Raw genomic sequence first — 25,762 nt, forward strand, 5'->3', positions numbered from 1 at the left:
TGTGGGTTTCTCCAGATTCTCAGAAGTTTTAGATGATATTGTGCACTGCAAAGGATGAAATAGTCAATGTTTTTGCAAGTTTGCACTTAGAATAATTATTCTGAAATTAGTCATCATTTTTAAATAGTTTTGACTGATTTGTGACACGCTGCCCATCTTTTATTGTAAGACTCTTCCTCTCCAACATGCTCTTTTTATACTTACTGTAATCACATATTATCATTAAATGATCTACAAGATGTTCCTGTATTTGTTTCAGTTTACTACCACCTGTCATTTGTTGCTCATGTTCCAATTTTCTTGAGACAAGTTGCTGTTCTACTTTATGAAATTTCCAAATCATTGCATTCGGTTTCCAGTTTCTTTTTTTCCAAATATGCCTGCTTTTAAGGATTAGGGAAATAGTACTATTTGTGCACGTGTCTTCCTCCTCTTCTTTGATTAGATTACAAAACACTTGTCAAGATTTTATCCCAGTTTATTGTTGTACCAGTTCAGCAGTTAAACATAGTTGAACCATTGGAGCCCACTGTGGAACAATTTATCCGGCTCTCAATAAATAGACCATTTAAATATGACAGATTATATTACAGCAGAGAAGTACAAACCTGAAAATGTCGAGGACGGAGAACAAGATGTTCATACGGCTGTTTGTTAAAAATGTGTCTAATGTTTGAGGCAACACTCTTGTCGAAGTAGTTTCCTGTGAACATTTCATTTCATGTTTACTGTCACAAGAAAGAGACCAGGCAGCATTGCGTACTGGAAAACAAAAAAAAAAAAAACACCAATCCAAGTGACATTGCAGGAAATAAATACATTTGTTTTGTTGGAAAAAAAATAACAAATATTTACACTGTATTGTACATAGAGGAAATATAGATTCCATCCATTTTCCTCTCAGCCCCATATTCATGTATGCGTAATGAACATAATGAATTACAATAGTTATTGTGATCATTGAAATAAACACATGATTGCTGACTTTGAAAGAATGATTATAAAGTACAATCACTGTTTTAAATGTCTTGTATACACAGTAGAAAGCACAAATGTGAGTGCATGTGTGTGCGTGCGTGTGTGAGTGGATGCATATGTTGCATTGTGATGAGAAGTCTTAAAAGAAAAGTTCCTTCCCAAATCAAATGTAACACATTTGGCCGTGTTTTACCCTGCGTCAGATGACAGCCACCTCCACAGTTGCTGGCAGTGTGATCACACGTGCATGTGTGTGTGTGTGTGTGTGTGTGTGTGTGTGTGTGTGTGTGTGTGTGTGTGTGTGTGTGTGTGTGTGTATGGGGGGGGGGGGTTGGTGTAGGGGGGTTCTGATGGTCTAGTGGCAGCCACATGCCCTGACCACCATATTGCGGTATTTCTTGAGGATGACATTGGAGCTGTCGTCAAAGTAGAGCACAGAGATGGCGTGGAGCTGCGTGGGGGCACAGCAAGGTTTAGGGACTGTGTCTGGATTGATGAAATGAACCTGGGAAGCAGAAGAAATCAACTTGAAATAAAGAAAATGTACTGTAGGGCATAAGAAAACAAATCTGTGCAAAAAATACACCCTCACAATATTTGTTGCACGTGTGCTGTTGTGACATAAATCAGTGAAAAGATTTTACAGAACAGCTGCAACTCTGAAAGCCCTCTGACTCTTTATATAAAGCAGTTTCACCGAAGGCTAAGTCCTCTTGACATTTGATGAGATGATTAGGCTCTTGACATGGCTGTTACATTCTGCTCCTTGGTTTCATGGTTACTCACAAGTGTTTGCACAATGGCATGGTTTGTGGCATTCATGTAGGAGTTCAGCGGGAAGGCACACTCTCCCTCACAGTAGTATGCTGCGTATCCTTCTGGAGCAATGATCCAGTCCTGAGAGGGAGGCAGACATATAGAGAGAAAGTCAGGTTGGAAAACTGTGTCCCTGCACCTCAAAATGAATTAATGCACTAGTCCGTCTCCCATGCTACATACATCATGTTGTGTAGTCACGAGAGTTTGATTAAGCGGTACGATATGAAGCTTTGAAAGGGAGGCAAAGAAGAAACAATTGCACCTGCAATTTTATCATTTAACAGGATTTTTTTCTTTGTGGTCATAACAAGTGGGCATCACAAGTACATACGTGAGAATGATTTTAACAAAGATATGAAACTCAAACTATAACTGCAAGGGTATTGTCGCCACTGGAAAATTTGCCATAGGTCTCAGTATTTTGTGGGTTTCCATAGGCTTTCTTTCATTTCCATTCCCAGAACAGACCGTAGAAAAAAAAGCTACTAATCTGAGTGTTGCGTAAAGTGTTATTGATGACCGGAGGTCTGCTGTGGTTCTCATTTATGAACAACAAAGCTGGTATTCTAACCAAATGAAAACAAAATGGTTGGAAACTTGGTTCCCAGCAAGAACGAAATGCCTGCTGAATCTTACTTATTATGATGCTTTGTGAAGAAGCATGTTCATAGTAGTGGAAGATTGTGTTTTATTCCCGAACAAACAGCAATGTCCAACCCATACTGAAGTTAAGAGATTCAAATTTGAGTCTCCAGGAGCTACAGCCCCGCCTCTCCAAATATGATGAGTACTGATGAGTGCTGTTAGATTTCTAAAAAGTAAAATGACATTGTTTTATTCTCTGAATCTTTGTTGAGACCATCAAGGTAGAAAAAAGTGATTGATTTAGGCTACTATTTGTCTCAGCAATTCTTTGAAAAAAAAAAAAAAAAAAAAAAAAAGGTTTCTGTACCTGCCAGCCCAAGTCTCGGAAACTGACGTAGAGTTCATGCTTCTTACACGCCTGCTTCTGATCAGCGCTGCTGTTTTCTGAGGAACAGACAGAGAACAACTTACAGATTATACTTCCATGCAAGGGCTATTATCTTATTTGGCTACATGAGCAACTATTTAGTGCAGTCAGATGCTAATTAGGGAACAATAATTGAGAACAGACTTAAACCCAGCCAGTGTCCTCCTACAAAAAACATTAACATTTAAAGAATGCTTAAAAGAAATCACCACCAGAGAAACAGCATTTAAATAGTTGTCTGAAAAATGAATTGGCAACCACGTTTGGAGGTTATTCTGCTGGGCTTTGACTTCCCACTGAATAAAATAAATAGACATTCATACAATAGAGCTAAACCAGATTAAAATCTCAACATTTTATCAAATTTTCTCTTTTCTCCACTCTTTCCAACATTTATTTTCCTTCACAAAGTGTGAGAAAAGAAAGAAAAATACCCTGTTTTCTATCTGGGGTGTCTTTCTCCTCCTCTGGTGACCCCTGGGGTCCTGTGATACATTAGCTCTTGAAAGCACATTGGAGGTGATCATGGGCAACTGGTTCTCATCATCCAGTTAGAGACCACTGGTATTCAAGTTGCAAACAGGCCCGTTTGGCTTGTGTGTAGTGGCCCTGGTTGCCCCACAGTGCACCGCAGATGTGTTCTGCCATAAAAGCCTGTGCTGCTTTACCTCCATGCAGGGAACTTGGCCCTAGAGGCTCTGTAATGCTCGTGTAAATAAACAAAGACAACAGAGGAATATTTGAAGCTCAGGCATTACAGTCTAACATTTCAGCACTTCACGTAAACACGGCCTTCTCACACCTCCAAAACAAAGGCCTTCCATGCGATAGCATGCTGTTGTCTTGCAGGACTCATATACTTTCTATTGACATGCACGAGATCTGTGTGCGTTTGAGTGCAGTGAGTGTGTTGTATGTGGTATCAACAGAGGTGGAAAAAGTACTGAAAAATTGTAATTGAGTAAAAGTATCTTTACTTTGCTTAAATCCTACTCAAAGTAAAAGTAAAAGTACTCATCTTAAAATTTACTCGAGTAAAAGTACAAAAGTACTTCATTTAAAATGTAATTTGAGTAAAAGTTACTTTCAGTTATTTAATGCAAAAAAAGGATGAGTCACGAATCAAATCCAGCACAAGTTGTTTTAATTAACTTCGAGGCGTATTAAAGTACACATCCACACTTGTTCGAGTACATTTTTTTAGATGTTGAAGTCTTGGATGCTGAAAGCTCCGTTCTGCCGGGCAGGCACATTTTACACTGCCTTTTGTGCATTTGAACGCGAATAAGTCTTCCAAGTTTTGACCAAGGCTTTTTGTGGCTGGTTTCTGCCCGCATTTACCGGTAATTTTTTCACCATAAATTTTGTACTCAGTAACGTGAGGGGGTTCAAATGTAGCGAAGTAAAATACTTGGGTCAAAATGTACTTGAGTAAAAGTAAAAATTACATATTTCAAAAACTACTTAGAAAATTACAAATTACTCATAAAAAGTACTCAATTACAGTAACGTGAGTAAATGTAATTTGTTACTTTCCACCCCTGGGTATCAACCCTCTACTATGAACCTGTAGAGAAACTCCTCATATTGAAGTCAAAGTCTCTCATTCCACTGATTCTTGATGGAGCAAACAAAACACAGATGAATCACAACAGTCACACTACATGTTTACCTGCAACATTGGCCACTCTGAGTGCTTCTTGGCTCTTTGCGCCTTTGGACCGGTTGGGGTTCCGTTGTTTGTTCCCTCCTGACGCGGAGCGGATGCTTCGCAGGTGCACCTCGGTGGCTTTGAAGAAGGCCACCATGAAAGGCTGTTTATTCTGAGGCCCACTGCGACCAATCAGTCCTGCCACACGAGGATTGATACTCTCTCCTGGGGAGGTTGGCAGAGAGAACAGTGTGACTGGTGACCCCAAAATTAAAGAACTCTTTTTCACACAGGGCAGCGTTTAAAGGAACGAGGTTCTGTTCTTAGAATCAAATTATTGTGCAGCTGCTTAGTGTACTCTTGTTTAGAGTTGATTTCTCACGTGTGTGGTCCTTCCCTCGCTGGAGCCACTTTTGTCGTGTCTACATTGCTATATTGAGTTTTACAAATAAGATTTTCTTTTGTAAATTCCTTTCCCTTTTTCCCTTTTTCCCTTTTTCCTTCATCCCGTCTTCACCTCTGAAATGCCAAAAACAAGCACTGAGGCCTGAACATCAAAAGCTCTTGACTCGTGTTTGTCTGTGTGCGTGGGTGTTTGCGAGGGAGCATGCACAGGCACTTTAGCAATGTCTATCTTGTTCTTACGCAGAAAAATGTGTGTCTGATCACCCTTCGGTGGTAAATCAAAGCTTCAGGTCGCTGCTGGCGACAGAGCGTCCCATGCACTTGTCTGTACACGCTCCCCCATAAAGCTTTGTACCGGATCCAACATGCAGTCACACACTCGTGAATACGGCCTTTGCAGCACACACCTCACACAACTTAAAAGGGCTGCAGTGTCTTTTTTCCTCAACTAACATGTAGCATCCTGCCATTCCGTGAAATACAATATTCTCAGCGTGCTCTTATACAGCCGGGTGTTTGCTGATAAGCTTCTCTGCTGATAAACATTTGGGCTTCATGATGATAAACTCCCACAGTGATCCTATCTTTGGGACCGCAGTCTATTTTCCACATGCCTGCTAATGATGCAGAGGGCTGTTACACTACAATACCAACAATCGTGTTTGTTAGACTGCATTTTAATGTATTCACTGTTGAACCATTTACCGTAATATACCGATACTTTATTATAGCAGTTAAATATAATTGCAATACAGATCAGAGTGAGACATTGTGGAGTAAAACTTTCATTTTTTTCTTTATTAGTAGTAATAATATAAATAGAGAAGATAAAGAAGAAGAAAAGTTTTTTTTTTGCTATTGGATCTAAATATTACTGCTTCTGTAATATTTAGATCCAATAGACACTGAGTTCCTCTTTTAATGCTAAAATACCTAATTCTGTCTTTTTCACTCGCAAAAGACTTGTTTTGTTGCGTATTTTCTCTGTGGGCAATTGTCTGGCAGACCCCCTTTTTTTCTTCTTCCTGTTCTAATGTTTGTTTTCATGTTGGATTGTTCCTTGTGTAAAATTTAAAAACTATAAATAAAATATAAAAAAAAAACGCTAAAATAATCGCCTTGCAGTTGCGCTCAAGTAAAAACACACCAATATTTGAGAAAACAGAGAAAGCAATAACATTTCAGATATTCAACAACAAAACTAAAATCTCAAGTATATTTCCAAATGCACAAGAAAAGTGAAGGCCACTTGCTTGGTCGGTTAGCATGTGGTTGACTTAGCTGCTCTTCCACCCTGTACCATCTAAACCACAGCGTTTCACGTTATTTCAACTTTGACAGTGATTTTGGTGTCACAGCGGCAGATTCAGCTGATTCTCAGTGAAACTGCCAGGAATCTGCTACGATTTTTTACTACAATATGCACATACCTTGCAGAGTGAGTGAGGCGCATGTGAACTGTTGTTTTACATAAAAACTTAACAGCAAAAAAAGTTTTGAAAAAATTGCTAAAATAAATCTGTCGTCATTAAAGTGTTTAAAAAGGAGTGGTCGTGGTGATTTCATCACAACTCTCTACTCAAGCGTTGATTCTGTTTCTGTTGGATTTATCATTATTGGCGGTAATGACACTTCAAGAGCCATTATATTGCTAGCGTGATGTGAAAGAGCCTACTAGTAGCCCCAATTAGCTACTAAAGTAAGATAAGCAAAAGCAACACAGATATGATCAGGAAGCTTAAATGAACATCACAAAAGGCTTCACGTGATGTGTGTGATATGTGTAAGTGTATGTTTCCATACTGAGTAATGATCCCATAAATTAATACATTTTAAATATGTGTTTTTAATTTAGAGGCAGCACCCTGGATGGACTTAAATGAGGATACAGTTAACAGAATTGGTGTGTACAGTTAGATGAAAACCATGTCACACCAGTAGCAAGCTCTTTTGTGACTTCTGCTACTGGGAATATCCTAGAATCACCTCCTCTTACCGTTATTGCTCTCCAGGGCCAGTTGTAGACCCAGGTTCCTGCCAGGGTTCAGGACCCAGTGGTTACTGGTTGCTGTCACGTCAAACACCAACCAACCCTCCTCTGCTGCCCAGATGACTCTGGAGTCCAGCAGGAAAAGATCTGACTCCCTGGAGGAGCCAAAGGAAGAAAACAAATATTAAAAATGAACATACACAATTAAAAATAACAATTAAAAGACAGCTCAAAATCATGTAAAGCAGGGTGATTGAACCAAGAAGTGATGAAGTGGAGAGAAAGAGTCAGTGTAGTTGGATGAAGTGAAACAAAGTGAGAGCTGGAGCAAGACAGCGAGTGAAGAAGGGAGGCGGGCAGGGCTCCAGATGGCAAGACCCAGGGGAACACTTCATTTTCATTAATTGACAATAATGGCTTTATAAATGTGCAGTCCTTTCATACGCTACTCACAGTCCATCGCTGCCTGAAACTGGGTGGGCGAGCCAGAAAGTCAATAATAGAGGGAGAGAAAAGGAGAGAGAGAGAGAGAAACACAGCTGTAGTGAGAGAATTAGTGCGTGTCCAAGTCCGAGCTATTGTCCAACAGTGATCTCTAGGTTTTCTACTCTATCGCCAAAAGAGACTAAAATCCCTTGTTCTTCATGTGGCCATTCATGTATCCTGACCTATTTTCTGACTGAGCAGATAATGTGTCACAGAGCTCTGGTTCATTCATGTACCCAGGCCTGTCCCTGGCAGAGGAATAAATGAATGTGTTGTTCCCTCCAGACAACAGAACCTTTTGGAAATGTTTAGGAGCACTAGACACAGACTCTTTCAGAGTTACATACACCTTCTGGATGGGCCAGATGAGCCATGAAGAGACGCTGTAGCTCACGAGTCAGAGATGTTTGGACTATAATAAGATAAGACTTAATAATATCTTTCGTGCTTTTAACACAGATCATCCAGTGTGAACTAAAGAAAAGAAGCTTATCACAAATCCCCAAATCACGAAAGGATTCCTTGAAATGTCTTTCTTCTCTTAGTATCAGCCCAAAACGTAAAGATACTTGATTAAACAGTTTTGTTCGCTGATATCAAAATACTTGATACTACCTGCAACATCACAACTATGATCACAACTTAAAATGTATGCCTTGAGAAAGGTTTGTTACAACCAAAAACGTAATAAAGGCCAATAACGTAATAACTGCCAATAACGTAATAATTTTGGCCATTTCAAATGTAATAAAGCCAATAGTGTAATAATGTGCCAATAATGTAATAAAACTTTTGAGCCAATTACGTAATAACTTTTTGCCGATAATGTAATAAGGCATTACATTATTGGCTGGTTATTACGTTATTGGCCTGGTATTAAAAAAATATTACAAAATTATTACATTATCGGCAAAAAGTTATTACATTATTGACTCAAAAGTTTTATTACATTATTGGCACATTATTACACTATTGGCTTTATTACATTTGAAATGGCCAAAATTATTACATTATTGGCAGTTATTACGTTTTTGGTTGTAACAAGGTTTATTATATCAGTGTTTTTATATAACAACAAAATTCATGAATAGCTACAAAAAAATACTTTTGTTTTCAAAAACTTCCCAGGCAGCTACACTTATCCAGGTCAAACAGAAATAAGCAACTTCTAAAGAGCACATTACACAATGGAGACATGCGATGTGATAAAACTTTAGGCATGTACCACGGAAAGTAGCGAAATGACACTCTACTGACTTCATGTTGTTAAGAAGACAAGCTTTTACCACATCTAACATCAGGCTCTTTGGTCTTAGGGAAACAGTGACAGTCGTACAGAGAAACTGCACCTTCACATACATTGGAAAACACAACGTGGGTTTTAATGTCATTTTACAGGTAATTTATCAGGTTGTTTAAACCGTATATTTTCCTAACATTAACCAAGCATTCTAGTTTCCTAAACCTAACCTAACATTAGCTTAAAATGAAAGCAACAATTGCCTAATAGCCTTAAAAAATGTAAATACAACCAAGGCCTTTTCAGTAAAAGTAAACATTGACATTTTTCCACCATATACATAGTTTTTGGTGTTTTTTTCTAAATCGAGGGGATTTTTTAGGTCAAACAGAATTCAACTGTGTGCATTTAAGCTTACATTTCATGGTGCTATTTAGTCTACTTCAATTAGACACAAAAGGACCAACATATGCCAGTCAGCAGTCTAGACAAAGAGCATCTAAGGTCAGTTTCAGACTTTGTGGTTTTCATTGTCAGCTCATAGCAAGTCTGTTCAGATTACACAACTTGCCGTCTTCTGTAACTGGGAGTCTGGAAGTCATTGTACTATTCACATCATGTGACTGTTCACCGATGGAGGAGCACAAACTACACAGACTCCAAAAACACTACTTATCAGCAGAACACACGTGGGAAATGAGATCTGTGCAAACCCATAAAATGAGTTGATTATCGGAAAATGGTTGAAGGAGGAAATAAGTGTGCAAGTGGTTTGGGTCATGATCTATTCAGCTAACCAACCAAAAAAGAAAAGGGATGAAAATTGTTAGAGTGATAGATTAGGAAACTAGAGAATGATGGATTGTTTATGCTGCAGAGACAGGGTGCATGTTTGTGTGGGTGTGAATAAGACTATCAGTGTGTAGTTGGATGTGAAATGTCTATCTGAATGTCAATTTACAACACTAAAATTTTGCATTAAAATAAAAATAGATTACTTTCTGCATTACTTTATATATATATATATATATATATATATATATATATATATATATATATATATATATATATATATATATATATATATATATATATATATATATATATATATATCTGTTGACAGATATTCTGTTGACACAGAAAACCGAAAACCGGATGGATATCAGTGTAATTATGGAATATTGGAGAAGCGGTATGATAAAATAAGTTTGACTTCTTCCGACCCCTTTTTAGACATGTTAACAGGATCTGTGTGTGTGTAATGTGTAATGTGTAATGTTATGCATGTATATAGGTATGTATGCATAGATATGTGCGTGCACATTTGGTATGGATTTATTCTTAAAGATTTATTTATTTTGTACATTCAGTTAAAATAGATTAATTTATTTATATAAATCTATTTACAAGGGATTCTATATGTTCAAAATGTGTGTTTATATGTGTATTTATATCTATTTGTATACTGAGACATAGATTCATACTTGTGTAAACGTTGTTATGCTCTCTAAAGTGGTTTGGACATGTCTGGAATTAATCAATAAATTAAATAAAAAGGAAGGCAGGTAAAAAATATTTTGTAATGAAAAAGTAGCTGCCTGCTGTATTGTGATATACTGTAGCAGGTTGTGTGTGTGTCTCTCCCTTTACAGAACAACGGACTGCCTTGAAAAAAAGTTTGGGAAAAGCTATCATAACAATCCAGTGTGGCCTCAAGTGGCAAACTGTCCAATTGACTGACCAGCCAATTCACATTACTATCCCTGCAGCCAATATGAATGTTAACACATAACCACACATTGCAGCTCACCTGTCAGAGTGCTCCTCCAACACCTGGTAGACACTGATGCGAAACGTCTCATTATCATAACGTTCATGGATGAAGTCCTTATATATGCGAAACTCGGCAGCAGTGACTGCCTCCCCCTCTGGGATTCGTGAAAGATCAAATCTGAATTCCCGATGGTGCCGACGCACAGGTAGGAATTCCTTATCATGTTCCACTGCCAAAAAAAATGAAAATAAAAAAATATCAAATAAAAAGAGGCACAAAATGAAATCAAAACGTATCCTCAAACAGACTACATGCAAAGAATGTTGTAACATCCACTGTGTTGTCGCTTACTTTACAAGGCTAACACAGACGGCTAAAGTGAGTTTATATGGAGCTTAAATGCTTTTTGTGTGGTATTGAATTGCAACCTCCTGGGAAACAAAACATGTGTTTGAAATGTAGGCAGAGAATAAATGTCGAGTCTGTTTAGATTTTGGTCAGTGTGCACCTTCCCTACTCTTCATCACCCTCAGTTTTCAGCAAGGAGCTGACAGAGCTTGTCAGGCTGTGGCTCAGTCGCAGATCAGACACATTTATATATACAGTACACATATTGGCCTATGATAGAAACATTTACGAGAACTAGCACCAGAAGCAATGCATCTGGCACACACTGAGGCATGATAGAGAGAGGCAGGTGGACTCTGACAGCTTTATGAGCCTCTTTCTTCCTTCCATGTCTCTGGAGAGTCCTCCAATCATGCCTTCATCTGCTTCTCATGAGTTGGTGAACACCATTCCCATTTCTTCCTTTTTCTTATTACTACATGCCCACTTTCCTGGGTCTGCTGGATCTCAATGACCCTCCACTTTAGTATTTAGCATCTTTAACATATTTCAACTTTACAATTTATTTAGCTGATTCTTTTCGTTGAACAAGAATATTTAGTTTTTTTAAATACCTGACATGTTTCGGCGATTACTTCCACCTTCACCGACTCCAAGTCGACCAGAGGTGACTCTGATGAAGGTGGAAAGTGGGCATGTAGTGATAAGAATAAGGAAGAAATGGGAATGGTGTTCACCAACTCATAAGAATGATGACTCTCCAGAGCAATGGAGAGAAGAAAGAGGCTCACGAAATGAATCAGCAAATTAAATTGTAAAGCCATGGACAAAATTAACTCCATTAAATTATTTAATCTTTACATCTGATCATCAGCGTATAGGTAAACCTGTAACATTATCCAACAATCTAACAAATGATTGAATTGGATCATTTATGCTGGGGTCCTTGTAATTTCAAGGTTGTCGCCTTTATATATTTTTTTTAACACATTGGCAGAGTTGTTGGGAGACACACACACAGCAGCTGGTGTAAAGCCAATCCTGATTGGTCTGAAAAAAAGCTGTGGACGGGTTTGTCATTCTTTGAGGTGTACCAGCTAAAGGGTACACCAGGCAGGCATTAATTAAATGTAACACAGACAGTAAGTGAAGCATGTCAAGCAGATCAGGAGCAGCCTCTTCCGTATAGGGATGACTCCCACAGTGTGAAATTTGAGGGTTCTAAACATCAGATTTGTAAATGCGCAAAAGAAAATGAGAAACCACACTGTGCACACCACACAGTTAATGCAAATAAGTCAATATTTACTTCACATTGTTGCTGCTTTTTAACTCTAACTTCTCCTTTACAGCTCCCAGCCTGATGACCTACTTCTAGTGCAACTGCTGTGGGGAATCTGGGGACCTCCACCGTCTTCCAGTGCAGGTGCTCGGCCTCTGGGGAGAAGGCCAGGCCTGCTTTACACACCCCATACTCCAGAGTAGTAAGCCTCCCCTTCACTGTAAAATCATTTTATCCTTGCTTATGAGAATATGGTATAAAACTCCCTCAGACATTGTTTGTGTCAGTTCCACCCTTTTCGTGCATGGATTTCATCTCTTCAATGAGACAAAACAAAGCAGCCAAGTGCAGTGGAAGGCCCAGCCTGCCTTATTCTACCTTTTTCTTTCTGTTTCACTCTCTCACGGGCCATTATGGCAGTATGGCACTCATTAGTTGACTGGAAGAGGCACAGTTAAAGCTGAGTGGGCGCATTTATGATTTCCTGTGGGAGGAAGTGAGTAGCCATCGCCTCACCTGTGTCACGCACCACAAACATGGTGAACACACCCTGTGATGCTGTGAAAGTTTCCTTCTGAGTAGTCCATGTCCAATTCTGTTGCAGCTCTTCAAACTTCACTGCAAACAACTATTAAGTAGTGCCTGTCACGTCACCAGTTTAATGCGTCACAGCGCAGTGCCTCGATCATTATGGGTTATGTAATCCATAATTAGAGATGCAACATAACACACATGCAAAAAGGCAAACGCAAGCTGACTTAGTGAGCTGTGTGTAGCATTTATTATAACATCTGATTTGCTTTTTCTTTAAATGATGATGATGCACTCTGATCCCTCATTAACCTAACTTGCCTGGGCCACACACATCCAAATTAGCAGACATCAGAGAAGAAGGGATGGCGGTGGCTCCTACACTCACTATGACTACTTAACCATTTCTTCATCCCATCCATCCATTTTCTACCACCTCAACCTCTTTAGGTCACAGGATTCTGGCACCTCCCCCACCTTTTTCTGGGAAAAGCAAGAAGCAGGACTCAGCCGGACAGGTTACCAGGGCCACACAGAAACAAACAACCACGTACAGCCACACGTGTGGACAATTAGAATCACTGATTAGCTTAGCTCGCTTGTCTTTGGAGTGTGTGAGGATTATAGAGTTTCAAAAGACAACCCCTCTCATGCAAACCAAAACATGCAGCCTATTCAAGTCGCCAGATCTTTTTTATTCTCTTCTTCTTTTCCTTGCTTAATCTGGCAATGTGTGACAATCTGAAATGATAGTATCCCAGAGGCTCTTTCCTCATCAAACAAGCCTCTGTGGGCGATGACAGTGTTGCAGTTCTCTCCAACTTTGCTTAGCTGGTGTTTTACCTGCTGGTGTTCACAGCTCTCACAGATTGGAGAATCAATGAAGAATTGTGATGAGACGCTCTAGAGATTATCAGAATAAGGGCAACATAGGTAACAAGCTTTCACCATCTAAAAACACTTACATCTCATAGAGCTTTAATTAAAAGCTCTTTGCTGTAACACCATGTAGCGAAACAGGCCATTTTACTTTAGTAGTGACGGCATGTAAAAATCCATCATTTAGCATTTACCTGAACCAATGGGACTAAACCGTGCATCAACCCAATCTACTTCTCGCTTGCATAAATGTAAATATGAATATTTCCCCTCCAAAAAAAGATAAATTAGTGTGCAGATAATGGGCCAGGCTATAATTCATTACAATTGACACTGTGAAGGCAGCATATTACCCAACCTTTCGGTCTAAATATTTCCACTGCATGGCGTCTCAAATATTCTTACTAATTAATTAAAATTTAAACCATATTTGCAAAAGCATTTTTTAAACATCTGGGGAGTTATTGCCATTTAGAAAAAAAAAATTTATAAGATGTTGAGGCCCCTTTTTAAAAATCAGAGGCTGAGGATCAAAAGGCTTGTCCTTTTTTCTAATTTTCTTTCGCCTCATCTCTCCCTCTCCCACTAGCCTGTGGACTTAAGACACTTCTACGACACCTCAGGTTTCAGAGCAGCAGCAGACAGATCTGACAGTTCACATTAGCCCAAGTGTCTGTTCGGCACCCTCACACCCTTCAACCCTGCCTTGCAAACTTCCGTTACTCAGCAGGGGGGATCTCACCCCTGGCACCACTCTTACCTCTCTCAACTGATGACTTCAGCTTTGCCCCCCCCCCCCCCCCTTCTCATCCCGTCAGTTCACCACGAACATCCACACCTCCCTCTACATCCCTTTAGACCTCATTATCTCTAACAACACACCTGGTGCTTAAAACCCCAAACTGGAGTTCAGTCAAAGTAGTAGCAGAACACTTCATGGCGTGAACAGGAGGCCCATGAAGAAGAGCATTATAGCTCATTAAATCACAGAAATGTAACCAATGCACTGTAATCACCAGCATCTTTCTCTTTTTTTTATAGTCCTTACTACAATACCATTCTCAAAATACGTCACCGTTTCCAAATGTTAAAGAGAAACTGGTGAGCAAAAGAGTGCAAAGAAGGACAGATTGTCCAAGATCTTTATCCTGGAAAGAATAAAAACATTTGATCTCATGGGTGCATGCAACAACCCACAATAGGGTGATTATCACTTTAGGAAACATCCTGCCTACTAGCGAGACCTGATGAGATCATACCTGCATTATATATTTCTACAATAGGACCTGACAACACTCCCAGGAAACAGAGTCAGCAGGGTTTCATGTTATATCTTACTCACACAGAATGGTCATTAACTTGCCACTGTTTGTGTGTGTGTGTGTGCGTGCGTGTGCGTGCGTGTGCGTGCACGTGCATGCGCGTGCGTGTGTGCGTGTGTGCGTGCGTGTGTGTGTGTGTGTGTCCAGTCAATAACATGTGCCTTTGAGCTTTTGTGCAAACATAAAAAGCAACCACAGGATGAAAAGTCTTTACATTGAAGACTTGTGGTCAGACCAAACCTTTCCGAGCTTTCTAGCTTGAAGGCCACTGAGAGGTTTGAAAATACGCACAGCAGCTTTCTGACCTCTTACTCTCCATCTCCCAGCAGCCATCAAACATGTGTGCCCTCCAGACCCATAAACTCATGTGCTTGGTTCCACCTCATGCTTCGCTAGGCACCTTGGACCACAGATTTATTCTGTATATATAAACCATCTGGAGCTGATAGTGACCCATCTACCTAAAGGCTCTCGTCGGTGCTCTGTTTCACACTTACTTTGACGGATTTACAGCCATGCAGGACATTTTGCTTTGAATCAATAGTTTGACCTTTTATGAAATTCTATTTTTCACCTAGCAGTACAGTGGGAGCTCAAAAACCTTCTTTGATGTTGAGCTGTAAGTTGATTAAGTTGTAATAAGTGACGGTAAGCTGTGAAGAGCTCGCCTTCAAATCTGAAGAAGCACCAACCACATAAATGCAGGTCCACGTCACTGACGATGAAGCCTAATAAAGAACAGAAGGATGTCGCTGCTGGAGCTCCAGTCAGTTACATATCTGTTCAGTTAGGGTCGGCCCCCCAACAGTTTGTTACTGCTTACAAGAAAAACAACTAAACACGGATCATCAGACAGAAGTACATGTATTTTTCCCAAACTATGCTGTTTTTTTGCAAATTGTTTGAGATACCAATATTTGAGATTTGTGATGCCATTATATTTCCCTTTAACACTGTGATGTCATGCTGTACTTAATTCAAGCAGGATGTGTCTTTGAGCGAACTTATAATTCATATAAGGTTCTACAAATATGGGCTTTGTTTAATCTCCTGCTAGAAACATGGAACTGCAGGTCATCGCACACTTTGGCCTTTTAATGGGTTAGTATAGATCTGAAGGAGGAAACTAACCAAATAACTCAAACAAAAAAGTGCAGATGGTGGCTAATCTTGAGTTGTGTGTGGTAAAATATCTGTTTTCATCCATGGGAGCAGATGGTTTTGAAGTGAAAATGTGGTTCTGTAAGCCTCAGCTCCATGTGTGTAGATGGTGCTAAAACGCATCTTACATCTGAATCTTTTAAAAACAGTAAATCAATAAAGTTCTGTGCTAGTTGTCCTTAGGCCTGTAATGTTTTTTAGCTACTAGGGGGTTTATTTGATGAAAGTGGATTGAAGTTACAGTGCAAAGTCGAAGTACAATCCTATAATGTTGACATGTTTGAGAAACGGTGTCACAGCACATTCTAAGAAAGAAACATATTCCGGAAAAAAAAAAAACTTTTTTTCTGCACTTCAGAGCAACAGACCAGACTCTAGAAAAGACTAAAAAAGTCTAAAAAAAAAATAAAAAAAAAATATATATATATATAAATATATATAAAAAATATATAAAATATATATATATATATATATAATTGATACTGTAATCTTAATACTAATGTCTATTTTAACCTACACCTTCAACATAATAGCATCCGTCTTTTTACCACCCCCCTAATAACGTGAATAGGGATTCAAAGGAAACTTCTCAATAGTGACTGCTCTGCAGTACAAACTGAGTTACGATATACGGAAGAACTTAGAAGTGACATGCTTCCTCACAGATATATCAGAGGAGATTGTACACGAGTGAAGTGGCAGCTCTCAGCACACCAACAAAGTAACCACATCCCGGATCTTCAGTCGTCATTGTTCTGTCTTTTACTATTATGTGCTGGGAAGGGAAGGAGTGAGGAGTTCTGTGCCCAGCAGCGAGAGCTCACTCTGCGTCTAGTGTCACTTTAACCATCTGCACTTCCTCTTAACTGCAGGATAAAACAACTCAGAGACGTGGAACCGCAGCCATTCAGTTTTCCCCCACTCATTCACTCTTGCCCTCATCCCCTTGTTTTTATGTTCTTTAATTTAGAGCCCACAACGGCCACACCCTGCTCATCGAGCCAAGCCACCTCTTATTATAGACCTCAGGAAAACGTCACATGTCATACGCTCATTGGCACGAGGAGAAACCTTTCAAGATTTTCTTCCCCGTGCGGCACCTTGCACACACATGATGAGAGCATTGGCACCCTGATTTTAGCAGCTTGTTGTTTATTTTGTTTAATCACAGCCCATTCCTTTTTTTAAATAAACAAAATAGCTGCAGATGAAACACTAGGGAACACAGCTGCTCTCTTGCCTAAATAAATAGAAATCTACCACAGCCAATTCATATTCCATGCAGCACAAACACAATATTTCATCACTTATCATGAAACCACTTGTGCACAGACGTTGCCTGGCTTTTACAAGGTTTTTCTTGAATGTTAGTGCCTGGTGAGGAATCTGGTCAGTATTACGGGCTTCCGCTAACGCAATCTTCCTCTTGGAGAGCTAACACACATTACACAGTGCAGCTGGTGACTGGGCAGGGTAGGTGGCTCTAAAATTGTGTTTTATTATGCACAAAACACATATATAACTACTCTGACGCGAAAGTTGTCAAGTATGTAATTTCCCATGTAGAAACTCACATACTTAAAATGAAAAATGCATGGTATCTATTATTTCTCTTTTCTTTTTCTGTCTTTCATTTATTGTTTCTTTTTTATTCCCCCTCTCGCCCACTTCCCAGTCAAAGCCTCAGTACCAAGGAAAGAGTGTCGTGTTTGTTTTTGCAGCAGTGAAGCCGTTGGTCCCACATCTGCCCACATCTGCCCTCTGAGCTTTGCTGCTCGGTACCCACAGCCAGAGAAGTGCAGGGGAGTCGTAGATGCTGCTGGCCGCTGATAAGCCAAGGCCAAAGTAACCCAAATGATTACAAAAAAAAAAGGGGGGGGTATTTTGCACTGCTCACTTTAGTGACTCGTTGTTCCTGCAGTTGTTCCTTATTATTAGACAGCTAAATGAATGCCATCTATTGCAAGACCTGGGCCAAGGGGAAAGCCAGAGGCAAGACTCAGAGCAAGAGAGTGAACCTATTAGAAAAAAAAAAAAAACCTAAGATGAGTCCAACATTCCTGGCAATCAAGGAGGTCAGTCCATCAGTGAAGCAGAGCTACAACACCCGTTGCTTTGTACATCTGTGCTTTTTGACCAATTGCCACATTGTCAAACCCACCCGCAGTGTGTTTCATCATCTCTCCCAGCAAGTGCTTTAGCCTGGCCAAGTACACAGAGGCTCTGCTATGCGCATCCAGATGTCATTCTGGATTCCTGGGTTCAACAGGTGAATCCAAGAGATGATAAACAGATAAAAAAGAGAGGAATTATTTTCCTGGATCCCGCCTGCTGTGTACTTTGTAGAGTTCCCCGAAGCTCAGGCGAGGAGGGATTTCTTCTTGTCAGCCCTCATGGTGTTTATTTACACACCAGACGTCGATGTAATACATCAAATCATGGAGTGCATTATGAGAAATTACCTGATGGGAAAATCGGGCTGTCTGTACCAACTGTTGCATTCCTCTGCCTCTGCTCACTCCCTGTCCACCAGAAAGTAATAAAACGTGCCCTCAATAACACTAATTAGCTCCAGAGACATTCCTTTTTGGCCAAGAAGGAGCGAACATGCGTTTTTTCTCCACACTCGTATGTAAGTATGTGCATACAATTGCGTGTGTTTTTAGTCCGCTGGGAGTGTACACAGAAGCGATTACATAAATCTACAGGAGGAAGAAAGGCAGACGAACAGTGTCATGGACAGGCTGCATTCGCAGAGGAAAAGACTAGCCATCAACACATGTTTTGCAGGCCAGAATGTTTTTCTGGTCCTCATGTGAGAAGCCTCCTCAAACACCAGGGAAGCGGCTTCTGGTGTGAAATAAAAAGATAGTGACGGATGAATTCATCAGTTAACAACAGCTGACAACGACGGACAAAATGTCCTCATACAAATGTGTCTATGTGTGTGTTTGTGAAAACAAGGAGCAGCGAGAAAATCAAGCAGAGACACAGGGCTGTATTCTGGGTTCAGAGAGAGGGTGTCCGAGTGTGTGTGCCACTGGATGTGTGTGTGTGTATGTGAGAAGAGAGGTGGGGGAGTGGAAAAACATACAAAAGAACATGAGAAAGTGTTGAAATGTTTTATGTCTGGGAGCACAGGAGGTTTAATCCTCTGGAGGTGAGGGCCAGAGCGAAAGGTTGGAGACTAAACACCACGCAACGCTGCTGGGACCATATGATAACTAACTAATTACAACCAGAAGAGCAGCATTCAGGATCAATACTGCTGGTTCAAGAGGGTATGCAGGGAAATTTGGTATCAGATGGTCTTGTGGGTGGAACAGATTAGAAAACTGGGCCAGACCTGATGGTGGAGACTGAGTTGAGGGAACTTGTTGGATTCTGAAAAGATAAAGTTTCTCTGCGCAGCTGCTTTGGCCTCCACACGTAGGGAAACATCTGTATTAAGCTCAGCACCACAGGCACCCCACTGTGGAGAGGAATGCAAGGAGCAATATAAAGATGGGTGGGGAGAGAGAATGAATGTGAGATATGGGTATGTTCTTAAAAAATACACATCACTGGAAAAGACATGATTAGACTTCTATGAGCCATAAAACAAGAGCTGCGTGCCTCCACTGCGACTGTAGCGTGACACGACTGCTTCTGAGCTCGCAGTCGTGAGAGAGCTAGAGCTAGTGACACAGTTCTGTTTGAAAGCCAAAGCCTCTAATGTATCCAAACTAATTTGCCAGTTTGGCATTTCATCCCTTCTCTGTTCTCCATAATCTTGTTATTACATCATAGAACAAGCAGAAAGGACTGGGGGGTTTACTGTGTGGCAGCTCCTATGGATGCACACATACAGTATGCCTGTGAATGGTGAGGAACAACCATGTGGCATGCCGGGTTTCCATGGGAAAACAGAAGAACATTAGCAGCTATTGCCCTGTCCATGCAATACTTTTTCACTTCTCAGGTCGCATCCTAGACTAACTTTGAACACGACACAGCTCTTCAGGAGGAGCCGTGCGACATCCTGACTTGGTTTGTGTGAGACAGCTATTATCTAAAACTCACATAGTACAGCAATGACAGAAAGAAAGTGGAGGAGCTTTGATTGTTTACTGCTTTTGAACCAAGGAGATGTATCACATCTGGTGCTGATAAACAGCAGCATAACACTGAACAGTAAAATGCTCCCTGGTAGCACATGTTTTCCAGTGGCTTGATATTTGTTCACATAGACGCTTTTTGCTTTACAGTGGCACCAGCTCTAGTTGTCCAGACATGCTGTAAAAGACAACTTACATCAGTGCAGTTAAATGTGCTGAGATTGACCAGTTTAGTTTTTAAACCTTGCAAAAAGCCCAGCTTCATTTCACAGGAGAACGCTGTATATCAAAATATTGACATTTTAACAATTAAAACTCAAAATTTGAACAATGAGTATGTTTCCCTGGCTCTTTTTACTTTTTGTGTTGGAACATGAGCCTCTCACTGTTGCACACGATGACTTAAACGTGCACATTTGCTGTGACACTCTTACATATGTGCGTAATTAATGTTTTCATTTGAAATGAACCGAGCAAACTGATATATAATTTTGAAATATGCATGTAAACAAAAGTAAAAAATATGTGCACACCACTGAAATATAATGTGTTGTGGATCATTCAATGATTGATGAACGGAAGGTTATCTATGCAACTCTTCTATTCTCAAAACATTGAGACTGATGTTTGTCACTGTAGCGCATTAAAAAAGACCAGCATCTTTGCGTGTTTATAGTAACAACTGTAACTTAATAAGGCTGCTCAGATACAGATTACGGCTTTGAATTCAAATTAAAATTTGGTGATATAACTCACTTTTAATTGTGTGCAGGGTGAAAGGAAAATTAACAAAATCATTTGTAATTTGTCCTTTGACAAAAAAAACAGTCTGAAGTCCAAGTTTGAGAAGCTTTCTGTTACTTCACTTAAAAACCACTAAGATATTGTACATGAGTGAGCTGTAGAACTGAACTCTCTGTCTGAACACCACTACAGACAGACAAAATCATTGGGATTGGCTAAAATAAATGATAATGTAGGTAAAATAAGGGTATATTTGTATTTGTAAAGAGTCTCTGTCATAAAACAACCTCTCTCCTTTTGTTCGGGCACACCGCGCTTGAAAATATGCAAAAAGCCTTCAGATTTATATCATGGTTTAACATCACAGACCCAAATGAGAGCAGAATTCCTCCGCTTTTGCATCTTTATGTCCTACCAGCTTCACAGCACGCTGTATTTAGGCTACTGTCCCTCAGAGACTCTGACTTCACTCCCTCAAACTGTCAGCTGTGACGAGGGTTGTAATGGCATGGTTGAAAAGGCAGTGGTTGTACAGTTCTGTACCTCTGTAGTATTTAGACCAAAGCATGTCACTGGCATCTAATTAAGACCTCTGGAAATTGTGTCAATTTGTGTAAAAAGGGCAGAAAATGTCTCCCTTAAACCACTGTGTTAATCCATCCAGGGTTGCATGAGAACAGGGGAAAACAAGGAAGCTGTGACTAACACACCTCATGATAACATCTTACAGTAAAGGACCTGATTCTCTTTCCCTCCCACACACACATACACACACGCACGCACACATGCTAGCACAGGTGACGATGTTGCTGCTCTTTCAGTCATCCAGGATGCAAATAGCAGACGTCCAAGTCACAGCTCTTTCCTTTGTTTGTGGATAGTTAATTGGCCACTTCAGCTTAATATTTATTAGCATGTGTTGGCTGGTGGGCAGATGATAGGAGTCATGTATGACAGTTTATGTTGAGTTGACCCGAACCATAGTCAACCATAGCCAAAAGTAGTGGAAACTGGGGCTTGTTAAGGAGGAAATGCTTGAATTGACAGTGGCTCAGGGATAAAGCTGCCAGAGACCAAAGGCACCACAGTAAACAATCATTACAGAGATAGACGGAGTGTTACGTTGTGTGGCCGCCCTCAGAAACTTGGGTGTCATATTAACTTGCTGGAGCGTTATCGTAGCATGTCTAACACACACCCTGTGCCTGGCTGACCTGTGTCGCATGTAGTTGCGTGCATTCTGAATGTATCCTGTAAGCCGTTTACACAGCTGGGCCTTTAAAGTGCAGTGACTCAGTGAGAGGACGTCCCTGGCCTGGGGTCTGTCCCAAAAGCCCCACATCCACCCAGGTTGGCTACTCTGGACTCACAGACTGGCTCACACAAGCTAACAACAAAGTGCACAAACTCCCTTGAATGAAAATCAGTAAAAAAGATGAAGATGAAGAGCTCCAATGGCTTGATGTGGAGTGTGTGCTGTGAGCTATATGGGTGCTGTGGCCTCAAAACAAAGGCCAGTGCATGAAAACATGTCTCTCAGGAGGCTGCATCAAGGGTACAAAATCTGAGTTAGGATTGATCTGTCCTACATGAGTTAGGAGGGATAGTTTTTAAATAAAAGGCACCTTGATTTTACTCTCGGACAGCCATAAGAAAACAAGCATGGCAACTTTCAAATGTGGAAAAGAAGGAATTTGGAAAGGAAAAAGTCATCCCTTTGATAGAGCATCACTTTCCTTTCTCTGTGTCCCTCTTTGTCTCTTATTTGAAAGGTAATGACACAGTGTACTGCATTATCTGCTATTTGGATCTGCTTGAACGAATGTTTGATATCACATGAGACTCAGGAACAAACCCAACAATGAAATCTACTGATATCTGGAACATTTGGCTTAATGCAATGACAAATGCCCACTTTGTATGAGTGACATTTATGGGAATCTTGAAAATGTATCCAAAAAAGACTTTAGGGGTCATTAGTAATTACATTAACCAAAAGAGCTAAGGATAGGAGCAAGAACATGTTTCCAAAAGGTGTTGATATTTTAAAATCTATCTCCGCTGGTGATTTAGCTAATGTTACGGCTGCGTATTTGAGTCTTTCTTGTTCAAAAGGGCCCCTGTACCTCTTCAGTCTACTTGCAGCCTTGGCCATTGACTTTGCGAGTCTCTGTGGTCGAACCCATCTGAGTTGCAGCCTGTTCAAAATAGTCACAATGCAGCAGCTCCCACAGTAATTACCCAGTGCAGTGGAGGAACCAGTGTCACCTCCCTCTCTCTTGCCAAGACACTCCAACAATGATCTTTCCAGGACTGAAAGCCAACTTCCAACACTGACCAGAAAGTCACAAAAGATGTGTTGACTCACAAAATATAACTACTATATATGCCTCCCTAGAATTTGAGATATTGCTTGTTTGTCTTGTTTCAAATGAATGTACCGTATCCATTCATCTGGAACAAACATTTAACGGTGACTGTACCTAAATAATTTAAGTGTAATAATGTTTACCTATCTGTGAATATGACATTTTCCTGCTAATGTTTTGATAAGCTGAATTTAACAACCTGTTTATAACGGCAATGAAGCGATGACCGATTTTTATAAAAATTCGGCATAGTGACTCAGTGAACAATATCTAACAAAACGGGACTTTGGAGTAAATTGCATCCTAAGGAATCATGTGACTCACTGTGTGAGCACATGATTTTGATTAAACTGAGTTCAGATTGCCATTGACTGGCATTATTTTGTGGTTGATGTGTCTGCAGGGATGTCTCCAGATTAGAGGGAAGGGAGGACCCAGCGCACTTTGAACCCACTTCGCTGTTGACTTACTCATTCTTTAGATAACACATGGTTGACATATTAGCTGCCGGTTGCTCCTTCATCCACACAGCCAGAGCACCTGAACATTACTTGGTTGCACAGCTGTTTGACAAAGGGCTTTTTGGAATGTGACACTCCTGCTTTAGTGGGGTAGCTGCACCAAGTTATATGTCAACATGGTTATTGTGCCTGTCCTCCGTGAGGGCATGCAGGTGCTCCTAAAGATAAAGTAGAATGCCATGACAATACCTCTGCTGTACTGTACCACATTTCAGTCATAATATGACTGTAATACAAGAGTCCTTAAAAAAAGGGGAAAAAAGTTATTTGCACAAAGTAGTTGCAGGCATCAAATTTTATTTCTAATGACACCTTGGCAGCCAAAAATGTGTAAAGACAGTGTAAAGCAATGTAGAAACACTGACCTACATCATTCTGATTTTGTTCAAACTAAATGTATATTGAAAGTACTGATTGACTGGACTGAGCACACATTAATTATAATGATGCTATATGGTGATTATTATCCTCCAGGGGCTTGTTTTGCCAGGGGGGACTTTTATATGAAATTGATTATTTTAGAATTTTCAGTCCAAAAGAATCATTAAAAACATTAAGAACCTACCTAAATTCACAAAGCTCATCACCATGTCTGCATCGTTCAAGAAATTGTTGTCTTGCAGGCTGGCTATCGGGGGGCCCTGCGTGGTGAAGACGGGCTTGTAGGGGTAGGAGTATCTGTTCTCGTCTCCCTCCGTGGACATGGCGTTGTACAGGTCCAGCATGAACATCGGGGCGGCGTTGTGCTTCCCGTGAAGGTGGGGTCGCGGCCGGTGCGGCAGCCCCAAGATCGACAGGATCTCCCGCTGCATCTCCCGGCGCTCCTGGCTCTTCAGCCGGCGGTGGATAAAGCTGGAGTGGAACTCGTTGTCCAGAGTAAAGTTCGTAAAGGCTGTATCTGCCAGGACGCAATAGCTCCAGACCAAGAGCAGCGCGGGCGCGCGTCTGTCCAACATCAGTGCCATCATGCTGCTGTGCGTAATTGCGCCCAGATCCGTTCAGCCCAAACTGTGGAATAATAATGGATATTGAACTTTTTTACCAAAAGTCAGCCTGTGTTCAATATTTAAAAAAAAAAAAATCAGATGCAGACCCTCATGTTGAGGGAAGTACTTTCCAAATGAAACATCACTTCACGAACTCCTTTTATTGATTGCTTTTGGTGGCCGTATTGTGTTCGCGTGGACCTCAGTCCTCATTCAAAAGCTGTGCGCAAAAGCTAACCATCTGTGGTGCAGCCTGCGACTACAGTGAAGAGACTTGAGCGCACACGCATTTCGCTCAACAAGTTGCGAGGAGGCGCTAAGTGCTGGGAGGAGCAGCGGAGACGGGGAGAGGGACAGTAAAGCCTGATTTATGGTCCCGCGTTAAAGCGACGCAGAGCCTACGCCATAGGGTTACGGCGTAGCCTACGGCGTAGGCTCTGCGTTGGTGTAACGCGGAACCATAAATCAGCCTTGATGCTGTGATTTTCTCATGGAGATGGAGCGAGTGTGTCTTTGTTGCCAATCGGTGAACGGCTGGAGGCTGCATGTGCAAGTAGAGTGAATAAGGATGGATTGTGACGTTTCACTTTATTATGAAGCACATTGTGTGTCATTACTTTATATTCTTGTGCAGTTTCAGTCAGGGGCGTCAATTGGGTATGGCAAGGTATGGCAGCCGCCCCACCTTTGCTTCAAGGGTTAAATGTAAATGTTTGTTTTTTTTAAATACATTTATGGAATAACTACAAATGCAAATAAGAACAACATGATCGATTTCACTAGTTATTATACACTGCAAAAACTCAAAATCTTAACAAGAATATTTGTCTTATTTCTAGTTAAAAAAAAAACATTTTCACCTGTTTCAAGTAGATTTTCACTTAAAATAAGTAGAAAAATCTGCCAGTGGAACAATATTTTTTTGCTTGTAATGAGAAGATAAATCTTGTTCCACTGGCAGATTTTTCTACTTATTTCAAGTGAAAATGTACTTGAAACAGGTGAAAATTGTCAAATAACAAGTTATTTTTCTGGTAATGACTCTTGTTTTAAGTGTAATGAGATTTTTTGACTAAAAATGAGACATTTTAACTAGAAATAAGACAAATATTCCTGGTAAGATTTTGAGTTTTTGCAGTGAGCGAGACTGCATTTGAAAAAGTTCCA

General features: G+C 40.4%; 1 protein-coding gene across 1 annotated transcript in view; it reads right to left on the reverse strand.

Moving 5' to 3' along the window:
• Positions 1-24,836, reverse strand: part of bmp7b (bone morphogenetic protein 7b) — a 25,150-nt gene extending 314 nt beyond the window's left edge. Inside the window, exons 1-7 of the mRNA XM_061735805.1 lie at positions 24,175-24,836; positions 10,392-10,584; positions 6,862-7,010; positions 4,482-4,685; positions 2,750-2,826; positions 1,765-1,875; positions 1-1,483 (exon numbers count right to left, since the gene is read on the reverse strand). The exon at positions 1-1,483 is cut by the window's left edge and continues 314 nt beyond it. Coding sequence (XP_061591789.1) covers positions 1,334-1,483; positions 1,765-1,875; positions 2,750-2,826; positions 4,482-4,685; positions 6,862-7,010; positions 10,392-10,584; positions 24,175-24,577 — 1,287 coding nt within the window. The 5' untranslated portion in view covers positions 24,578-24,836 and the 3' untranslated portion in view covers positions 1-1,333. The remainder of the gene's footprint in view (positions 1,484-1,764; positions 1,876-2,749; positions 2,827-4,481; positions 4,686-6,861; positions 7,011-10,391; positions 10,585-24,174) is intronic.
• Between the last annotated feature and the right edge of the window lie 926 nt (positions 24,837-25,762).

Source organism: Cololabis saira, chromosome 12, assembly GCF_033807715.1.
Source record: "Cololabis saira isolate AMF1-May2022 chromosome 12, fColSai1.1, whole genome shotgun sequence".
NCBI lineage: Eukaryota > Metazoa > Chordata > Actinopteri > Beloniformes > Belonidae > Cololabis > Cololabis saira.